The sequence below is a fragment of the Camelus dromedarius genome, chromosome 34 (genome assembly GCF_036321535.1).
Source record: "Camelus dromedarius isolate mCamDro1 chromosome 34, mCamDro1.pat, whole genome shotgun sequence".
Taxonomy (NCBI): Eukaryota; Metazoa; Chordata; class Mammalia; order Artiodactyla; family Camelidae; genus Camelus; species Camelus dromedarius.
The window spans coordinates 10,613,605-10,633,578 of record NC_087469.1 but is presented as its reverse complement, the minus strand read 5'-3'; the positions used below and the strand labels follow the sequence as shown (position 1 = coordinate 10,633,578).

Here is a 19,974-nt window from a genome sequence, read left to right as displayed (position 1 = left end):
TGTCTGCCAGCCTCCTGGGCAGCTCCACCCACCCTATCCAGGTTCCGTGAAGACCCTGGGCAGAGGGGCTCCAACTGTGGGGCTCCCCATTCTCCCCACCTAAGATTTCCCTTGACTAACAGATTGCAGGGAGAGGAGCCTGAAGAAAACCCACAGAAAGCACAGGCCCAGGCCAGGTTAGGTGACCTGCCCGGGGCGGCCTGGCACCACTTTAATCTCCTCTGGCTTGAAGAGACACTGGTGGAGTCTGGGCTCCTGGGCTCCCACTCGAGGTCCTTGCTTACCTTGGCAAGAGGGACAATCAGGAGCCCGTTCCTGCCAACACCAGTTGTAGGGGAGCTTTGGGAACCCCCCCATCCAAGTGCTCAGTGACGCTACTGCGGGGCAGGCCTGCTCTCCTCCCCAGTGAGCGGTGCTGAGGTCCCCGCTGGCCCATCTGAGAAACTCCTTTGGGCTGTGGGTGTGCGTGGGGTAGGAAGGGCGGGGACTGGAGCCCAGCTCTGCTCTCTCTGTCTGACCTTGGGTGGGTCCCACAATTTCATAGGTGAGGGACATCCATAGAATGTCACAGAATTGCTACAAGGAGCCAGGGAGCTCATTTATTTGAAGGCACTTTGCGAACCCTGAAACAAATGAGTGCCGTTGTAGGTGTGGTACCTCTCCCACGTGTTCTCACACGTCCACAAAGGCCTTTTGAGGAAAGGAGCACCTTGTCTCTCAGATAGCTGACCGTCTGCATCTGTTTAACAAGCTCTAAGTGATTCTGCTGCACGTGAACTTGATGTGCCCAGTTGGAGGCACCGTGAAAGAGCCAGAGCTGGGCTGGGGAAGCAAGGGGGTGTCGTCTGGAATGATGAGAGGCGTGGACCTTGTCTGAGTCTCAGGGCATCTTCATCCTTATCCACATCCCTAAGAGCAAGTACGAGCCCCAGGCAGGGCGGTCTGAAGTGACAGTGTCCAGAAGCCCCCAGCCTGCAGGGGACAAGTAGGCTTGGAGGGGCTAGTCACTCTGAAGGAAGAGCAGAAAAACACTCCAAGTCTTGAAAACATTACTTATTTTAAAAAATATTATTCTTAGCTACTTGGAAGTAAGTAGGCAAGGTACATGACTGGGGGACCCCCACCTCCAGCAATAGAGGCACACACATAGGGTGGGAGATGCCTTTCCAAGGAGTCCCCTCCCCAACCCGGAGCAGGGGTGGGGCAGGAGGTGAAGGAGGACAAGGCCTGGGGAGCAATACCTCCCTCCCTTGCCCCCCAGCATGGCTGAAGCTGGTCCCTGAAAACAGGGTCAGAAAGGGCATGCCCACCTGAGAAGGATGTCTTCTCCTCCAACTGCTAACTCGACCCCAGCCAAGCAAGCCTGGCTCCCACCACAACCCTCTGGGCAGCACAGTCCAAGGGGCAGCAGCAGCCTGTTCTGGGGGTGCCGGGGAGCAGAGTAAGGGCGGGACTGCCCTGTAAGCCGCTTCCCTCTCCAAGGCCTGTGAGGAAGGATCTGACTCCAGCCTCCTCCCTCCCAAGAAGTTGGGACCCCTGGGACTTGCCCAGCTCCTGAAACACTCCTGTCTCTGCCCTGTGCTCACACAGTCCCCTCCACCTTGCTGAATTCTTACCATCCTTCAGCCTCTTTCCAGGTCCCATCGCGCCCAGGAAACCTTCCCCACTCAATTCAGCTGCACATCCTTCCCTCCGGGACGCCCTCCAGCGCCCAGCCCAGCACTTCACACCACAGCCTCTTTGTGCTGGAAGACACCCTTGAGGTGAAGAGGCCTTCACGATGTCTGGTTTAGTTGTGTCCGGTTTCTAGATGAGAAAATGTCTGCTCTCTTCACTCACAGTAACAATACTAATAACAGCCAACACGGTGAGCACACACTATGCCACGTAGGAGTTCACTGAAGTCTCACAATGAGGCTCATTTTATGGCTGAGAGAGCTGAGGCACAGAGAGGTCAAGTAACTGACTCAAGGTTGCACAGCAAATAAGAATCATGGTCAGTATTTGAACCCTGGAAGTCTGGTTCTGGAGTTTTCACCTTATCTCTTGCTTCAGTCTATCTCACACTCTTGTAATGCCTGGCTTGCTCACCTCTGTATGTCTCATCTTCTTAAGTGCAGAAGTTTTGGTATGTCCTTTCCTGGTACTAATCCCCACTCCCCCATCCTCTCCCACCACACAGGCCGAGCACACAGCAGGTGCTTTAGAAGTTGTCCCAAGACTGTCTCTGATTCAGCACAGGGACACTTCTTCTGACACCAGGTGGCAGCATTGGCCAAGAGTTCTCCCAGAACTCCCTGTCTAGAGCGGCTGTCAGTCAAGTAAAAATTTAAACTTTTATTTCTGGTACAAATGATAAATACTTTGCATTAAAAATCTGGAATTCAAGTTTTCCTCATACTTCATGCTCCCTCCCTGCCCCAGAACCTTACAAAAATATTTCTGTTTTAGGGGAGGGGGGAAGCCAACGCCTGCTCCGTGGCAAAGTCCAGGTCTGAGGAAAGGCACATGTGGTCTGTCTCAGGGTGGTGGGGTGAGGGGCACCCACCTGTCCCCCAGAGGGTGTTGGAGGCCAGGATTGAGAGGGACGCACTGAGATCCGCTGTAGGGGCTATGGCATCTTCCCGACAGACAGCCTCCTCTCCAGGGCAATGACCCCCTCAATGCTGGGCAGTGGGAAGATGGGGGAGGTGCTCCTTCCAGATGGTAGGGCAGTGGTGGGTGGGGGTGTGTGGGGAGGTGGGTGTAATCAGCATAGACGCCTTCCAGGGTCTAAGCCTTCAAAGAGTTAAGCAGGAGAGTCACAGGCCATCACATTTTGGTTGCTTGAAAGAGAACACTTCAGGCGAGATGAAGGGAGGGCCACACTTGGAGAGCCCCCTTCTCCCTCTGTCCCCAAGGAAGGCACTGGGTGGGGGTGGGGGCTGCCTTCATGAGTTAACCCCTGCCCTGCTACACCCGTTTTCACAGTCGTGAGTGAGGGGGTCAGGGGCTGAGGGATTAGAGGAAGGGCGGAAGAGCAGGAAGGCCTCTGCGGGCTGGTCCCCCTCCGGCGGCGGGGGGCGGAGCGGCCGGCCCAGAGCCGTGGCCCCAGGGACCACCGCTCACCCGGCCGGGCTAGGGGTCCTCGTCCCAGAGGCACAGCTGCCTCTGGGGCACGTAGAAGTCGAAGCTGTAGCTCTTCTGGCAGCTGCGGATGCCGCACTTGTAGGGCGCCGGGCGGTCGCGGCTGTGGCAGTACTTGAGCGTGCAGGGGTACCAGGCCAGGCTCAGGCCGTAGCGGCACACGCAGGGCTTCCCGCGGTCCCCCGCCTGCCCGCAGCGAGGCAGCCACATCTGCTCTGAGGCCTTGGGCAGCGCCTCGAACACGGAGCTGTCCACACCTGGGGGAGGAGGCAGAGGTCAGGCAGGGGGCCTCCCTGCAAGGCTTCTTCGGGCATCCCGGCACCCCTGTGAGCTATGTGTTATCATCCCTGGTTTGCAGATGAGAAAACTGGCCCAGAGAGGTTTAATGTCTGGCTGAGGTCACACAGCAGAAATCAGGACTGGACCCCAGGGCTGTCTGACTCCAAGGCCTCCATTCGCCCATGCTGCCACCCTTTAAAACGTCTCTATACTGGAACGTTGATGGCATAGAGGTGTGGGGAGAATGAGGAGGTTGTACTGGAGCAGGGCTAGGTTGGGAAGGGCCAGCACAAACATGCTGGGGAATTCAGGGAGGCCAGGGTGCGGGGTATATCGGAGTGTGCACATGAAGGTTGCTGGGGGGACACAGCAGTGACCTGGCCCCAGGTTTGGCTCAGTGGCCACAGAAGGGACTAGCCTCTGGGGGACGGCATCAGGTTGCAGCTCGGTTTGGGAGGCAGCCCACTGGGGACGGGGTGTGTGTGGAGGGTATGACCACAGCTCTCCTGGGCATTTCTAAATCCAGCGATGCCCTGGGAGGGCCAGGCATTTCTCCTATGCTCAGCCGGGTGGGCAGAAGGACCAGGGACCTGGAGTCAGAATGGTGACATCTCCCTGTCCCTTCTACAGAGAGGACCTGAGGACAGTCCTGGGAAAGGTACCCAGAGATGGGCCAGCAATGAGGTCACATGGCCGGAAGCGCAGGGACCACGCAAAGACGGGAGGAGTTCTCAAGGATCCTGGAGGAGAGATGCTGGCACCAAGGAGGGTGTGAAGGGAAGGAGAGGAGCTGATTTCTGAGAGGTGACAGCAGAGGTAGCAGGTGAAAATGGGTGTTTGGGCTCCATCCGGAGCCTGGTGCCTGTGTCCCTCTCAATGACAGAGGGTCCCATCTGTGTTCTCACTAAGGGCAGAGACGAGGTGGGAGTTGTCTGGGAATTCCCTCCACAGGGCCCAGCAGGGTCACAGTTCTGTATATGCCTACCTGGGAATTGGTCTCTTTTATCTGGCTGACTCTTCTCACTAAAGAACCTCACAGGCACCACTTCCTCCAGGAAGCCTTCCCTGAACTCCCATATCACATCATTGCAGCCCATCATATCTGAGATGATACAGCAGTGGGCAGCACCCAGCTGACCTTGCTCCAGCCAGAACCGGACGTCCTCCTGGCGGGTGTAGATGGCATCTGCAGCCTCGGCACACACATTGCGGAGATGGGGGCTCAGCAGGCCCCCCTGGCTGAAGTTGACGGCGACATCCATGTGCAGATGCTCCAGACCCCGCACCTCCTCAGCCTGCCGCACCGCCCGTGGATTTTTCTGTGTAGAGGAGACGAGCCACTCTCACCGGGCCTTGAAGGCTCCCTGCCTGCTCCCAGGGGAACCCTGGTGGCTGAGAGTCAGACAGGCCCAGGCTGGCTGCCTTCAAATCCTTGGGGCCATCTGCAGGGTGGCAGTCAAGGGGCACCCAGGCCCCCTCCAAATGGGGCCACCCTCTGGGGCCTGATGGAGAATTCTGACATGCTGGGGGTGGTGCAGGAGGTGGGCAGGCCCGGCAAGCTGTCCCAGGGTCAATGACCTCTGGGATCCCATACTTTCCAACATCCAGGGAACTGAGTCTCTCTGGGTAAAGCAGGCAAAAGAGAGGGGCCTAGGACAGGTCCTGTGGATAGCTGAGGATAAGGCTGGGGAGAGGCCCAGGGTCCAGGAAGGGACTGGGAGCAGGGCAACAGGTTGTGGGTTTGCAACACTACACTGAACACTTTACATGTTCCATCCCACCTAATTCTCACTATAATGCATCTCTCAGTGCAAAAATAGGGGCTTTGAAGGTAAGATGACTTGTCCAGCGTCACCTGGATGATGAGTGGTGGTGCTGGGTCTGAAGGCAGATCCGACTTGCTTCCATCATAAGTTGGGGGGAGGTCAGCTTAGGGGACTGGAAGAATCTGGGAGTTGGGGGCTCAATGCAGACTAGAGATCTGGGGCTCTTGGGTCAGGTTTGGTCTGGGGCACAATCAGGGAGTTCAAGATGATAGTGCGAGAGGTGGGTGCCAGGGATAAGGGCTACGGTGGGTCAGGGACTGGGTGGGAGACTGAGGCTGGGGTGGGGTGCAGGCTAGGGGTCAGGCTGGCTGCAGGGGTGGGGGCTCTGGGGTGGGCACTCACCTGTCGGAGCTTGGCCATGGCCTCACTGGGAATGATCTCATTGTGGTGCAGCCGGGTGACAAAGCAGAGGGCCTGGAACTGACTCTGCCCCTTCTCCAGCTCCCCCAGGATCAGAGCCCGGAAGATCTTCACATCCTGATGGGGAAGGGCAGATGGATGGGGACCAGCTGGAGTGGGTGGGGCCTCCTCACTAGCCCCGACCCCAGTGCTCAGCTCAGGCCCTGGAGAGGACACGCCTGGACCCTGCCCTGCAGTAGACGCCTCTCTCCTGCTGGCCTGGGAATTTTGATCTTTCCCATTTAAACCCCGTGACTTAAGAGAACACACCCCAGATGTTCCAAAGCCTCCTGGAAAATTCACAGAGTGAAAGGCTAGAAAGTTTTTCAAAACAAAACGTGTAAAAGTACAGAACTTCACCTTGAAAGAAACAACACCCCGTTTTGGTACCTGGCTTGTTCACAGCTGATGCCCCCCACTTGGGGGGCACCCCCCGATCAGGGTGAGTCAGGGCCCCTACGACCACCTGACCAGGGCATCACTGGGGGAAGGGCAGCACTTTTCGCACGTACAGATCCCAGTTTCTCTCGCGACTTTCCCGTTCAGTAGTTCTGGGGAGAACGCCCCTGATACTTCTGGTCGGCCAGGCTCCGAGCCCACCCGCACCCCAGATGGAGGCACTGGGGTCAGGACCGGGTCAAGGGCAGACACAGCCTCAGCTGTTGTGGGCTTCTGGCCTGAGGGAGCCAGGATGGCTCACCTTTCCCCTTCTCTCTCCACTTCCCCTTTCCCCACAGGGGTTACTAACAGGCATTCTCAGCAGGCCAAGGGCTCCTTCCTGTTAGTGACTCACTGCGTGAATCAAGTCAATTGGGAGGCCAGGGGTGGGGGCAGAGGGAGAAGGGAGAGGGATGGGGTCCCTTCCCAGTCGGGCTGCCAGAACCCTGTGTACCTGTGGTGGTCCTTGCTCCCACCCATCTCTGTGCCTTGGCTCATTGCTCCCAGTGAGAAGTCAGCAGGTCCCAAGCCTAAATCTGTCAAGACCTCTGCCTGCCCCAGAAGGACCCCAGCCACAAGGATGGCTCTCCTCCAGGAACCCCGATGGCCCTGCACCAGTATGGGGGGCTGGGGGGTGTGGTGTACAGCTCTGCGTAACTTTGCATCCATCAATGTCCACGCCCTGGCCCCACCCACTAAGAGCGCCCCCAGCTACTGAGCACTTACTGTCCATCTGCTGGAGTGAAATGCTCGGAGAACAAGGTCTGAGGGTACCCCCTAGATTCTGGTAATGAGGCAATGAGGGGCCCGGGGTTCCACTCCAAGTCTGCAGTGTGTTGGCTGGCCCCCAGACATCTCTCTCAACTTCTCTAAGCTTCATTCGTAAAATGGGGATGGTGACGCTCTTACCTGGCAGGACTGTGGTGACAACTAATTGGGTTAGTGTGGAGGGAACACAGCAGAACCCGCCCGGAGGAAGTGCTCAGCGGTGACAGCTGTGACCATTATCACCAGGCAGGTGACCAGCAAGTACTGCCGGTGATCTGAAACTGGTGAGTGCTGTCATCCCACAAACCCCCATGCCCTTTGGAAGCCCTCTGACTCTGCAGGGACATTTCCCTACTTCCTGTTGCTGTAAATGCTCTCTGAAACAATGATATGTGGGAGTGTATGGGGAGATTTTCCACCAATATTTGCAGAAAGGGAAACTAAGGCCCAGCTGGTGAGAAGGGTTCTGTTAGGTTCCTCATGGCCCCAGACTTGCCGGGAAGGTGAATCAGAGCTCGGGCAACTTTAGCTTCCTCTCAACAGGAAATCTGTCCCGGGGCCATGAGGCTGGAATCTCCTTGCCCAGCCAGCCAGGGCCACACGATCTTCCCCTCCCTCGGGTCAGCTGAGGGGAGATGGGAGGCTGGTACACTTTGTGCATTTTCCACTCCGGGCTCAGTTCCTGCCAGGTGAGACTTGATACCAGACTTCCGTTCCCCGGGGCTGAGTCAGGCAGATGTCCCTGGCAGGACCCCCAGGCAGGATCCAAAATCCACCCCCTGGATTTTCAGCAATGACTCTTTAAAAGAATCCCATCTGGGACAGTCACAGCATCCTCTCCAATACCACAGACACGTGCCATAGCCTGCAGTCTGCTGGCCCCGAGTGGCTTCATTGCTTGGACACTACCTTAGCAGGAGACATCCTGCTTGGACCTCCACCATTAGCAGGAGAAAGTATTTGAATTTTTGGAGCAGACAAGGGGTGAAGGAAATCTGTTGGAGATTTTTTCCCACTGCTTCTGTATTAAATAACAATGTCAATGACAACAACAAAATGCCACAAAGTGGGACCCTGACTAGGGGTGAAGAGAGGGGCTGACTACTTTTTTGTTGAGATAGATTTCCTCCATATCTCCTATTTGTCTGTGCAGGACAAAAATTTATTGAAGTCTGTAACTTTAAGGGACAAGTCACTGTCACCATGAGTCAAAGAGGATATACCATCCTGTTTAAAATCTTTACAACACAAGGTTGGAACTATGATTATTACCAAGTTTAGAAAGGATAACTTGCTCAAAGTCATGGGACTAAGAGGAAATGTAGCTGGAATTCTAACCCAGGCAGCCCAACTCCGGAATCTGAGTTCTCACAACCACAATGCACAACTGTCTCCTAGGCCAACAAGTCCGGTGTCCCTGATGCCCAGTTAAAGAAACTGAAGCTCGGGCCCAGAGAGTGAGCGTGTTCTGCCTCAGGTCCCACAGCTGGTGAGTGGCTGAGCCAGGATGGGAAAGCAGCGCCCTCTTCCAGCTGTGCCCATCTGGCAGTGGTCTGTCTGTCCTCTGCAGACCTGCCCTGGGAGTGTGGCGGCTCCTATTCATGGTTCTGCGTGACTAGTGGCTCACAGACAACAAACAGCATCTGACACAAACATGAGGGTAAGGTGACGCAGGACCACCCTTCTAACCCGCCCGCCTGCCTGCCCAGCCCAGAGCCTCTTTAAACCCTGAATTCTCCAGGCTTCTTAATCCTGTCTCCAGAAAGCCACATTCTACATGCTGAGCCCTGGGAGGGAGAGGGCAGCCTGAGTGCCTGGATCATTCTGGCTCCTTCATGACTGGTGTCCTGCCTGCCTTCTACTCTGCACGCCTCAGACTCTCACCTCTGTTCTAGGGACCCCTTTCCCTCCCACACAGAGGGCAGGGCAAGGGCAGAGTTCCCCCTGCTTCAGGGAACCTCTGATCAGATGCTAAGCCCAGGCCAGATGGGAGCCTGGCTCCCAGATTGCCCCCTTGCCCGGAAGTCCTCTGGGATGATTCACCTGGATGTGGCCAAAGGCCCAAGGCAGATGACACAGCGGGGGAAGAGCCCATGGCAGGCTCCTCAGGTCCAGGGCTCAGGTTAGGGCTCCCGAGATGGGCAGTTTCTGTAAGTTTCCTTCTCCCACGAGCTCCCAGGAACCTCCAGCACACCAGGAGCAGGCTGCAAGGAGGAAGTGGACCGTATTGCACCAGGGTTGAAATCTGTACCACGCAGAGCGTGCGACGAGCGTGCAGTGGAGCTAGTGAGTGTCTACTGAAGTCCTTCGTGTGTGGTTTTCAGGAGCAGGCACAGGCAGGCTCTTGGAGAGCCTGGTAGTTAAGAGTGAAGGTTCCGGAGAGCCTGGTAGTTAAGAGCGAAGGTTTTGGAGCGCCTGCTGCCCGTGTTCAAATCCTGGCTTTGCTGATCCGAGCCACGTCACCCTGGGGATTTACCTCACCTCCCTGTATGTTCGTTTCCTCATGTGTCAAATGAGTGCAGCTAACAGTGCCTGCACCTCAAAGGATGACTGGTGGGAGGGAATGAGTGAAAGGTCTCAGGACAGAGTGGGCTAGACTCTTTAAGTTTTTCTACTATTGTTGTAATCCCTGGCCTTGCTCCAACTGTGATCTCCTCCGGACCTGCAGAGGCAGGAGGGAAGAACTTTCTCCCAGAGACGCACCTGAGGCCCAGAGAAGGCAGGTGACTGCTGGAGCTTGCAGGTAATCAGCAAATCAGTGAGAGAGCTCTGATTAGCATACCTGGGGTGGGGCCATCACAGGCATGAGGAGGGGAGGGGCCAGGGCAAGATGAAGGCCAAGGCCCCTGTCTTCAAGGGGCTCATGGGGGAGGCTGACTTACAACTGAAGTCAGGGCCCCATGATAAGGCCTAGGGTTGAGGTTTATGCTAAGTGCTATGGGGCAAAGGATGGATGAGGGAGTGCTTCTGTCCCGTTAGGGATGGGACTGGGAGGGGTGGAGGGAGGGAAGACTTCCTAGAGTGAAGGACATTTCAGTGGTTCCGGATAAAGAATGGGGGGCATTCTAGCAGAGAGGCATTGACAGAAGATAGGGAGGTATGAGGGTCTCTTAATGCCCCCACCCCATGCAACCCTCCATGCTGCTGTCATACGATCTGCCTAATGTCTTGCCGAGGCCCCTTTTGTCCTTGCAAAGTGTACCCCCCAGAGGCTGGCATCCAGATCTTTGATGACAGCTCTGAGCTTTGAGCCAAAGAGCAGGCAGTTCCCAGACTGAGCAAGGAAGTGTGTCCTTCCATGAGGTCTGTGCGTCACCCCTCAGGATTCAGTTCAAATGCATCCCTCACCCCTGGCCTCACCAACCCTCCAGCAGAGCTGACCAGGCCCGGCCCCTAACCTCCACAGCACCAACGCCACTGTGTTTGCAATCATCTCGTCCCTTGTCTTTCCTTCCAGACTCAGCTCCTAGAGGCTGGGATAGTATCTTATTTGCATATTTGCATGCTGTGTATCCCTGTCCCCTAGAACACAGCAGGTGCTCAGTAAGTATCCGGTAATGAATAAGTGAAGGATGGAGGGAACAGACAAGAGCAGGCCAAGGTTCTGGGGAAAGTGATGAGAGTACCTACTGGGGAGGGGAGGGCAATGAGTGTTGAAGGAAGAGGCTGGCAGGAGGGGCAGGGTACAGGCTCTGAGTGCCCAGCCAAGGAGTCTGAGCTTAATCTAGCAGATCACTGGGAGTCACCGCTGAGTTTTGAGCCTGGATGTGACATGAATGGAACTCTGGCTTAGAGCTGAATCAGAAACTTGAGCTGTGCTGCGCCAGTGTGCATCTGATCTAAAGGCTTCGGCAGAGGGCTCCTGTCCTCATGTGGCATCTTCTGTCCAGGCCACAAGTCAGCCAGGCCCTCCGTGCTCTGCTCCTGGCTCATAAATAAGGCTCCACCTTATTTATGCCGTATCCTCAGTGTCCGCCGGAGCACGACACAGAGCCCATTGAATGGATGACTGCTCTAGGGCCTCCATCGCCCCCCTCTCCTCCAACAAGAAGACTGCTCTTTCTTCTTGGGCTTGATTGCAGCTGGGCTCCTGTGGGCTGGTAGTCCTATAGCTGTGATTTTGGCTTCTAGAGGTTGAGGGGATCATTTAGTTCATGCTCCAGTGAGATCCCAGCAGGGGACGTGGACCTCACAGGTCACACAGCTGCAGAGCCAGGACCAAGAGCCCAGACCTCCTGACTCGGTCCCGTGATCTTTATGTGCTTCCAAACTCCCCCCGAGCCCTTGTCCAGATAGCTGCTCTTCTCTGCGTCCAATCCCTGCCCCGCTGCTTGTTGATCTGCTGTGTCTCACAGAGAGAAGTTGGTTCTGGGAAAAGCAGGGGGCAGCCCTCTGCACTTCAAGAGCAGACACCCCGTGCCAGGCCCTTGATGCTGCCTTCCGGGGGTGCTGGCAACAGGAGGGAACCCACCCATGCATGCAGAGCACACCGGAGCGCTGATGATTGTGGCGCTGTCACACCAGCCCCTGGCTGGCGACGTCCAGCCTTGGGTAAGACTGAAAGGGGAAACGAACTTCTCTCTTGCTTCAGCCGCTGTGGGGTTTTATGTTACTAGCAGCCAAGGTGAATCTTAACTGTACACACAGACGTACACTTGCTTTCCCCATTCACGGGCCACATGTCCATAATCTTTCACCCAGATCTGCTGATTCTGGAACAATCTCCCAACCCCCCACCCAGCAGCACCCCGCTTCCCCAGGCCCCCTCCTGCCCGGGCTCGCACTGCGGCTCAGCTGCGCAGTCCCTCCTCCCTCACATGTGTTGCTCATATGAGCATGTTTCCTCCCTCACAGTCTCTCCCCGGGAGCCTCCACCTCACCCCCATTCTCTCAGTCACACACAGCATCCCTCACAGATAGTCTCGCACGCCTATCTTCTCCCCAACAGTCTCTCCCACACCCTCCCCACCCCTGAATTCCCCTAAAGCCTCTCACACACCACGTCTCACACTCCATCTCGCACACACGACAGTCGAACAGCCTCCACACACATGCTGTCACCCTCACCTGCCTCCAGCAGTCACACCCTCTCGAGTGCAGCTCTCTTCACACACAGCCCCAACCGGGCAGACCTCCTCTTCTCCTCTGCCTTCCTGGCCACCTTCCCATCACCAGCCCCCCACCCTCCAAGCGCCCTTCCTCAGCCCCCTTCTCCTCCAGCCCACCCTGGGGAGCGGTGGTGAGGCTCCCCTGCCTCAGGCCTCACTGCCAGCCCAGCCTTCCACCACAGGGGAACCGAAAACCAAGAGGGCCAGAGGGCGGAGCTGCCCCTCTCTCAAAGCCTCCCTCCCAGCCCGCCTCTGGACCACGGTGCCCGTGCGGCCCAGGCTGGAGGCCATCTCTCCAGGGTCCCTGTGGGGCACCAGCTCCCCTCTCCTCCTGGCCCTGGGACGGCTGGCGCTGTCTCCTGGGAGTTTCCTCTGCCACTTTGGTTTCTTTCCATTCACACTGGAGTGTGTGACTCTGAGGCCTGGGCTGAGCCAATCCAAATATTTATTGCTCTGCTCCTGGCTGGGGCTGCTTTATGGCTGGAGAAGGGCTGGGGAGGTGAGGAGTCGGCCTGAAGGAGCAGCCAGGGACCAATGCCCTCCTAACCCCGTGCTGGCTGCCCTGGGGCAGACACAGGAGCACCTCGGCGGCTCTGCCCAGGCTCCTTGAGCAGGAACAGAGGTGACTGGAGTTAATCCAAAGCCAGGCCAAGCACATTCCCAGGCCGGTGCCCAGGGACATAGGCTGCCCCCATCACCAGCTGCCTGCAGACCTTCCAGAGCCTCAGGCCTGGGCCCAGACAGAGGCTTCTTGTTACGGGACATTAGCACAACCACCAGCTGTGGGTAGCGCCCCCTCCCTCCCCCCACCCCAGTGCCCCCAGCGCCCTGTCAGCCAAATCCCAAAGGTCACCACTGTCCTGACTGCCCCAGAACAATGTGAGACTTTATGTGGATCAAATGCGCCCCAATGTCCTGCTGACTCAGCGCTCCTGAGATGGGGCTCTGTGCTCCCCGCTCACCCACATTCCCAGCCCCCTCGCTCTCTGCCCTTTATCCAAACCCCTAGTGTAGCGGCTTCAACACTGGCCAACTGAGCCCTAATGAAGCTTTGGTCCCTAGAGAAGGAACAATGTGTATAACGGCGGCGGCGCCAGCGGAGGGCGCGAGGAATGAGGGCTGGGGCAGACGGGAGTCGGGGCGGGAACTGCGATTTCGCCTCTCACGTGCCTTCGCAGGCCTCTGCTTCGCTAAGGCCTCTTATTCACCTCTCACAGCATGCCTACAAGCATCGCACTCTTGTCCCTGTCGGGTTTGTGTTGTGTCTGAGCCTGGGGCTCAGAGAGGTTAAGGGACTTGTCAAGTCACACAGCTGGTTAAGGGCAGAAGGATGTACAGTGAGCACTCCAGAGTATCTATGAGATCTTCTAAAAGTGGCTCCCTTACCCCGCTCCGTCTCTCCAGAGGCCATGGCGGGAGGGGAAAGGGGAGCGTCTCAGGCACAAGGCTGTGAAGGGAAGGGGTCAAAACTCAAAATTTACAAAGTGGGGTTGGCAGGGGGTGGAGAGGGTCGTGATGAGCTTGGGGGAGGGGCCCAGCCCATCTCTAATGAGGAGCGTTTCTCTGTAGATTTGTTCCTCTGCACCAGAGCTTTTCTCAGCCTCCTTCTTCCCTTTTCCTTCCCCTTTTCAGGTTTCGCCAGCCTTCTGGAAGGAGCCCATCCAGATGCCGCAGTAGCACAGGCGGTCAGAATGTGGTGGGAGGATCCCTGGTTCCCAATCCTGGACTGTTAGCTGTCGATCTTGTCCAGGTCACTTCATAGCGCTGAGCCTCAGTGTGCACATCTGCACGTGGGATGTAGGGGTGAGGGTCCCGGGAGCCCAGTGTGTGAGGTGAGTGACTGCTCAGTGCATGAAACCCAGGGATACGTGATTCTTAGACAAGGCTGGCCTCTGTACCTTGGGGAGCCTCATAGGAAGAACCTCACTTCTGCCTCCCTCCACCTTCCCACCAGGCCACCCACTTGTCCCAGGTGGCGGTTTTCACAGCTCCACCTGGGATCTTTGGCTAGGACTTCACCTGGGCATGGGCATTCAGGGGTGGGAGATGCTTGCCGGGCTCCAGGGAGCATGTTTGAACTTTAGGGCAGGGCCACTGATCCCTGACTAGGGGAGGAATTCCTTAGACATGGCAGAGGGACCACTGTTAGACCTGAGGGCCCCGTGGACATGAGCTGGGTCATTCTTCCTGGTGAATTCTCATAAACTCCCGTGGGGAAATGCCCTGGACTCCAAAAAGGTCTGGGCCTCTCCTGAAAGCACCTATGCTGCCCTCTGTTCCCTGAGATGTCCTCTCCATCACATGCCTCTAGTCCAAATCACTGAATTGCAGGGACCTGCAGGGACAGAACACAGACAGGGTAGGGGGAGACTGGACCCTAAAGGCTCGTCCTGCCTGACATCTGCATGATCTGATATCCTGTTAGAACAAACAGCCTCAGGAAGTAATGTATTTGCAAATTCCACATCTTCCCTGACTACCTCTCACAGCCTGCAGCTGCTCCCCTGACCAAGACGAGGAGCCCTCAAGGCAGGGAGGCTGGTGCTCTCTGGACTGTTCCTTCCTCTGGCTCCCACTCACTCCCCCATCGGGGCCCAGGGCAGGGCTCAAGTTTCCAGTCTCCCTGGGTCCACTGGAGAGATCTTGAGCTGACCCATCCTGCCACAGGGCTTCCCTTAACTTCGGCTCCAGCCCACAGCCCCTCACGACCCCTCCCTCCACAGGTTGGGAGTCTGTGGCTCCTTCCTCCCCTCTCCAGCTGCAGCCAGGATCCCCGCCATGCAGCTGCACATGACTTTCTCTTATCTTTTAGCCCCACCCTCCCCATCCATCTGGTCAGCACCAAACCAAGCACCAAGCCACTTGAACGTGACTCATCCCTTCCTGCAGCTTTTGGACACTCACACCGGGGGACAGAGGGGAAAGAGAACTTGGACAGGGACAGCAGCCTCGGGGAGGGGAACCAAGAGGGCTGGCAGACCAAAACCAAGTTAGATACTGGGAATGGTGACACACCTGCTATTAGATATGCCCAGTGAGCATGTACATTAGGTATAATTATATATAAAGGATTTGGATTATAAAGAAGAGCATTGCCTATTAAGAGTGTATTATGAATTTGAGTTCTTGCACTGAGGGCATAAAGAATTAGGCCTCAAGTCTATATATTGCTTAAAACACATTAGGGTTATTGTGGGTGAATGACAGGTTTCAAATAGGTTTGAATAGGAATTTGGGCTCCATCTTCATTTAACAGTCTAACCTGGTCCCTCCTCCAAGTCCCTCCTTCCCTGGAGCAGCTATGCCAGTGTTTTCCAAACCATGCTGCTCACTGGAATCACCAGGGGCCCTTTAAGAATAGTGCTGCCTGGCTCCCCCGTCCGATGTTCTGACTTAAGTGGGATGGAGGGCAGCCCAGATGTGGGGTTTTCTGAGGCTCCCCAGGTAATTCAAATGTGCAGCAAAGGTTGGGAGCCACTGAGCTGCAGCATTTCTTTGAGAGCTGCAGCTTGATCTGCCTGGTGGTCAGCAGCCCTTGGGCAGGGCTTACAGTAACGTGTGATGGTCATTTGATAGCTCCAAGCTGTTCATTGAGTTTGTCTCCTTTGCCTGGGCTCCAGCTTACGTGTCCTACAGCGGGATGATTACTGTTACTGCTTCGCCAGCTTTGGGTTCAGCGTAGCAGCGCGGGGGAGCCAGGCCACGTTTGAGCCCTGTCTCCCAGCAGAGCCAAACAGAGAGGGTGGGAAGGGCTGGAGAGAGGGGGCTAGAGAGGATGAGACCAGCTGGACAGAGGGCTGCACTGCACCCAGCACAAGGGGCCGCGCTGCTGCCCTGAGTAGACTGACAGGACAGGGCCGGCTGCTCTCTGCGGAGGGGCTGCCCAGCAGTTTTGGAGTGTGATGGTTAATTTCACTACCACTGGGTGAAGGGAGGCCCACACAGCTGGTAAAATATTACTTCTGGGTGTGCCTGTGAGGGTGGCTTGGGAAAGAAAGCATGTGAATCAGTACGCTGAGTAGAAGGTGGCCCTTACCCAAGTGGGTGAGCATCGCCCCATCCACTGAGGGTGTGAACAGAACAAGAAAGGTGGAAGAAAGGCAAATTTGCTCTCTCTGCGTGAGCCAGGCCATCCATCTTCTCCTGCCCTCAGACAGCAATGCTCCTGGTTCTCAGGCCTTTGGACTCAGGCTGGAATTATACCAGCTTTCCTGGGCCTCCAGCTTGCAGATGACAGACTGTGGGACTTCTGTCTCCATTCTCACGTGAGCCAATGCCTCATAATAAGATCTTTTTCTATTGATTTATACTTCTATCCTGGTATTTCTGCTGTGCGGGGGAACTCCGACTGATACATGGAGCTTCAAAGACAAGGTTATGATTTGGGACTAAGGCTCCTCCAGGCTCAGAGCTGATTTTCCGTGTGACTTTGGGTCCGTCATTCAATCTCTTTGACCCTAAGCTTAGCAGGGAGGGTCCATGCTGAAATGCAACATGAGCCACGGCTGTGAAAGTTAATGGTGACTATTTCTGGAGCGCTTAGCACAGTGGCCAATACACAGTGCGTATGTCATACGCATGACCCTGTTTAGTTCTCACAGTAAGATTGGTACCATTACTATCCCCATTTTACAGATGAAGAAATTAAGGCTTGGAGAGATTGAGTAGCTTGCTCAGGGTTAAACCAAGTTTGTCTCCCAAAGGTGATAAAATGGCCAATGTCATATTCCCAAGTGGACTAAGGGCTATTTCCAAACCACCCCAAATGTACACAAAACAACAGAAACACAAAGTCCAGAACTTTTTCCTACAGGAAAAGTCGTTACTTCTAGATAGAAGCTTCTCGTGGAAATCTGCCAAAGACTTTGAGGCAGAGACTTTGAGGACTGGGTGGGCAATAAGAGAGCCTGGATTCTGTATAAAAGCTGCTTTGGCCAATGTAGACAGTAGACTGGGGTGCGGATTCCAGCTTAGCCTCCCACAGCTCCACCCCTCCCCAGGCTAGCTGAGAAACCCAGAGTTGGAGGGGACCTCGGAAAGCTGGTTCCCTTTCGGTGCCTTCTACTCCCAATTCCCCCCCCTTGCTGATGAAATTGGAGATGCCAGGGGCGGGTGTGAAATGCCAGCTTCTGGGTCAGAGGCTAGCCTGAAAAGCAGACTTTGGAAACCCGGGTGGAGGTGAACTGCTCTGGGGATTAAAATGAGGCTCCTATACTCAGCTCCGAATGGATTCTCTCCCCCACTTTACCCTCAGCCCCAATCCCTAGTCCTCCACCCCACTGCCACCCGGGCTCTCCTCTCCCCTCGCCCTCAGGGTAGAGCAATAAAATCTTTCATGCTACAGCTAGAGGCTATAGAAGCTGAGCCCTACCTGCTCACTCTTTCACCGAAGTCCTAGCCACAGCCTTGGCTGCTGGAGCGGTCCCAGGGGTGGGGAAGTCTCTCTAGGGTTCCAGCACAGCCACAGAACAATGGGCAGCCGGCAGGAAGGTGGGAGACTCACAGGCTGGCCTGAGGCTCACTCACAAGGACAAAGGGCTTCGAAGGAAGGTCAGAGGGAAGATTCGATCCCTGCCTCCTGGGGGTTCCAGCCACTATGTGGGTTTTCCAGCAGAAGAACATACTTGACAAAATTCCCATGGAGTTCAGGTGGAGAGGCAGGAGGTGTTCTGACCCTATCAGATTCCCTTTCTCCACACATAAACTCACCTGCCCCTACCTGAATTTGAGAACCTAGTTTGGGCCTGCTGAGGAAGGGAGGAAGGAAGGAAGGACCACAGAGTCCTGCCAACTGCCCTGGCCCCATCACCCCCCACCTTCCTGCAACTGGTCTACCTACACCCCTAGTCATGACAACTCAATAGTCCTGGGACTGATCAATAGTCAAGCCCCGCCTCCACTGTCCACTGGATCACCCCCACCTGCCTGGTGCTATGGATGGCAGTTTTGCTGGGTCCCTAGCTGACTCCTCAAACTCTGCTCCAATACCTCTCAAGCTCCTAGTCTCTAAGAGGAAGGAGAGAAGTAGCTCAGGCAACAGTCCCACAGACCTGGGCTTCCCCAGCTGCCCAGCTATCTAATCGGCCTCACCTCTCCACTTCCCAGAGACAGCCTCAAAGGGCCTCTTTTTATCAAGAGAGGGACTTGGGGAGGGGGGCTTTAGGAGATCAGGAGACTCCCTTTGAGTACCTATAGCTCACCCACTCTCTTTCCCTCCAGGATTCCTGCTACTGGGTTACCGTTAGTCACTCACGGCCCTTCCAGGCCCACTTCCTGATAAACTCCCAGCAACTCCATTCTCCAACCCCCACCTCCCTGCCGCCATGGTCTTGGGGGCCAGGCCCACCTTTTGGTTCCCTCCACAACATACAGGCACGCTGAGGAGAGGCTGGTCTCTACCCCACTCCCTGCAATCTGGGCCAAAACTGGGGGTTGGTAAGGGGTGGCGCCTCTCAGAGCACAGGAATCTCATCTAGGGCCTCTCCCAGGTCCTTCTGCAGCAAGTCTCCCAGACTTCCAGACCAAAGAGGAGAGGTGGCTTCTCCTTTGTTTGGGAGGGACATGGGACAAGCTCTGCCCAGAAGTCCTCTTCCTCAGCCCAGGAAAGTGAAACAAGGAGAGGTGGTTCAGAGACTCCTAGATGTCAGGGCTGGGAGGCCTGAAGTCACCTTTTGTCCTGTATAGGGGTGAGAAAGTTGGCCCAGAGAAGGAAAGGGACTTGCCCTAGGTCACACAGCAAGAACTCAGGTCCTCTGACTCCTGGGCCAGGACTTTTCCCTGTTAGAGCATGAGGAAATTTCTCCAAATAGGGAGTTGGGGTCATTAACATCAGCTCCCTTGAAGGTCAGCACCTGGAGGGCTCTGGGAGAGCTGGAAGAGGAAGTGGGGAGCTGGTCTGGGGACCTGGGTACCCAGAACAAACAGGTGAATGGCTGGAGTGGTAGTCGGAGGGGCAGCAGAGCAGGGGAGAATGAGGGGCAGGGTCTGGACGCTAGGGAGCCAGGCAAGAGACGTGGAGAAGAGCTAGGGATGACATTGGTTAAGACGCGTCCCTCTCCTGGCCCAGTCTTTCTGCAGGCCTCGGTGCCACGGGGATCCCGGGGCGCTCAGGCTAGCAGGTCCCCCAGGGCGAGCGAAGGAGCCTCACCTTCTTGAAGTCGGCGGTGAAGGAGACCAGGGTGCCGTCGGGCTTGCGCAGCTCCAGGCTGATGCTGTCGGCGTCGCTGTCCGCCTGCAGGCTCTCCTCGGTCACCTGGCCATCGGGCAGCCGCACGCGGACCCGCAGCTCAGCAGGCGCGCCCGCCCCGGTCCCCGCGCCCACGCCGCGCGGCACCCCCAGCGGCGGCACGAGCAGCGGCAGCAGCAGCAGCAGCAGGGCGAGGGGCGCCGAGGGGACCCCGCGGCGGCCGGGCGGGCGCATCCCCGAAGACCGCTGCCGCTTTCGCGGTGCCCGCGCGCCGCGGGCGGGCGGGGAGCGCAGCGGCCAAACTTCGCTCAAACTTGGAGGCTAGTTCGGGGCGCGCGGGCGCGGCTCCCCGGGGGTCTCAGCCGCGGGGCGCCCGCGACGTGGCGCCCACGCCCGTGGGCTGCCCTCCGCCGTGCGACCCCCGGCGGCTCCGAGGCGGACACCGCGCTCCCTGGGCCCGTCCGCTCCCCCGACCCCGGCCCAACGCCGCGGCTCCCGCGGCCCCCGACTCCGGCGCTGCGAGACTCTGTTTTGCACTTTTCATTCAATCCCACCCCCCGTCACTTCCTTCAGAAAACAGAAACCACCAGGACCTGCCTTAAAGAGACCGCGCACCTCTCGGCCCTTAAAGGGCCCGCGGCGGCTCCCCGCGCTCGGCGGCGGCCCGGGCCGAGGGGACCGGCGCGCGGCGGCTTTGTGGGAACAGGGCTTTCTCAATCCACCTCCCTCCTCGCCGCGTCCCGGCAGCGACCGGACTGGGTCAGGAATTGGCTTTCCCGGCAAATCCCTTCCTCCCAGCAGGGGCGGGACGGGTGACTCTTCCCCCGCCCCCCCTTTTTTTGGC

General features: G+C 56.9%; 1 protein-coding gene across 1 annotated transcript; it reads right to left on the bottom strand.

Moving 5' to 3' along the window:
• Positions 1-2,322: 2,322 nt before the first annotated feature.
• Positions 2,323-19,865, bottom strand: OAF (out at first homolog). Its single transcript, XM_010981322.3, has 4 exons — positions 19,092-19,865; positions 5,574-5,708; positions 4,544-4,724; positions 2,323-3,383 (listed from the first exon to the last, which is right to left on the bottom strand). The coding sequence occupies exons 1-4, from the start codon at positions 19,362-19,364 to the stop codon at positions 3,118-3,120; spliced, it is 855 nt and encodes a 284-aa protein (XP_010979624.3). The 5' UTR covers positions 19,365-19,865; the 3' UTR covers positions 2,323-3,117.
• Between the last annotated feature and the right edge of the window lie 109 nt (positions 19,866-19,974).

Excerpts from the sequence above, each read along its gene's own strand:
- OAF (XM_010981322.3), bottom strand. The coding sequence starts at position 19,364 with ATGCGCCCGCCCGGCCGCCGCGGGGTCCCCTCGGCGCCCCTCGCCCTG. Across the intron at positions 5,709-19,091 it reads TCACCGCCGACTTCAAGAAG|GATGTGAAGATCTTCCGGGC; the intron begins GTGAGGCTCCTT and ends CTTCCCCATCAG. Across the intron at positions 3,384-4,543 it reads CCGGTTCTGGCTGGAGCAAG|GTGTGGACAGCTCCGTGTTC; the intron begins GTCAGCTGGGTG and ends CTCCTCCCCCAG.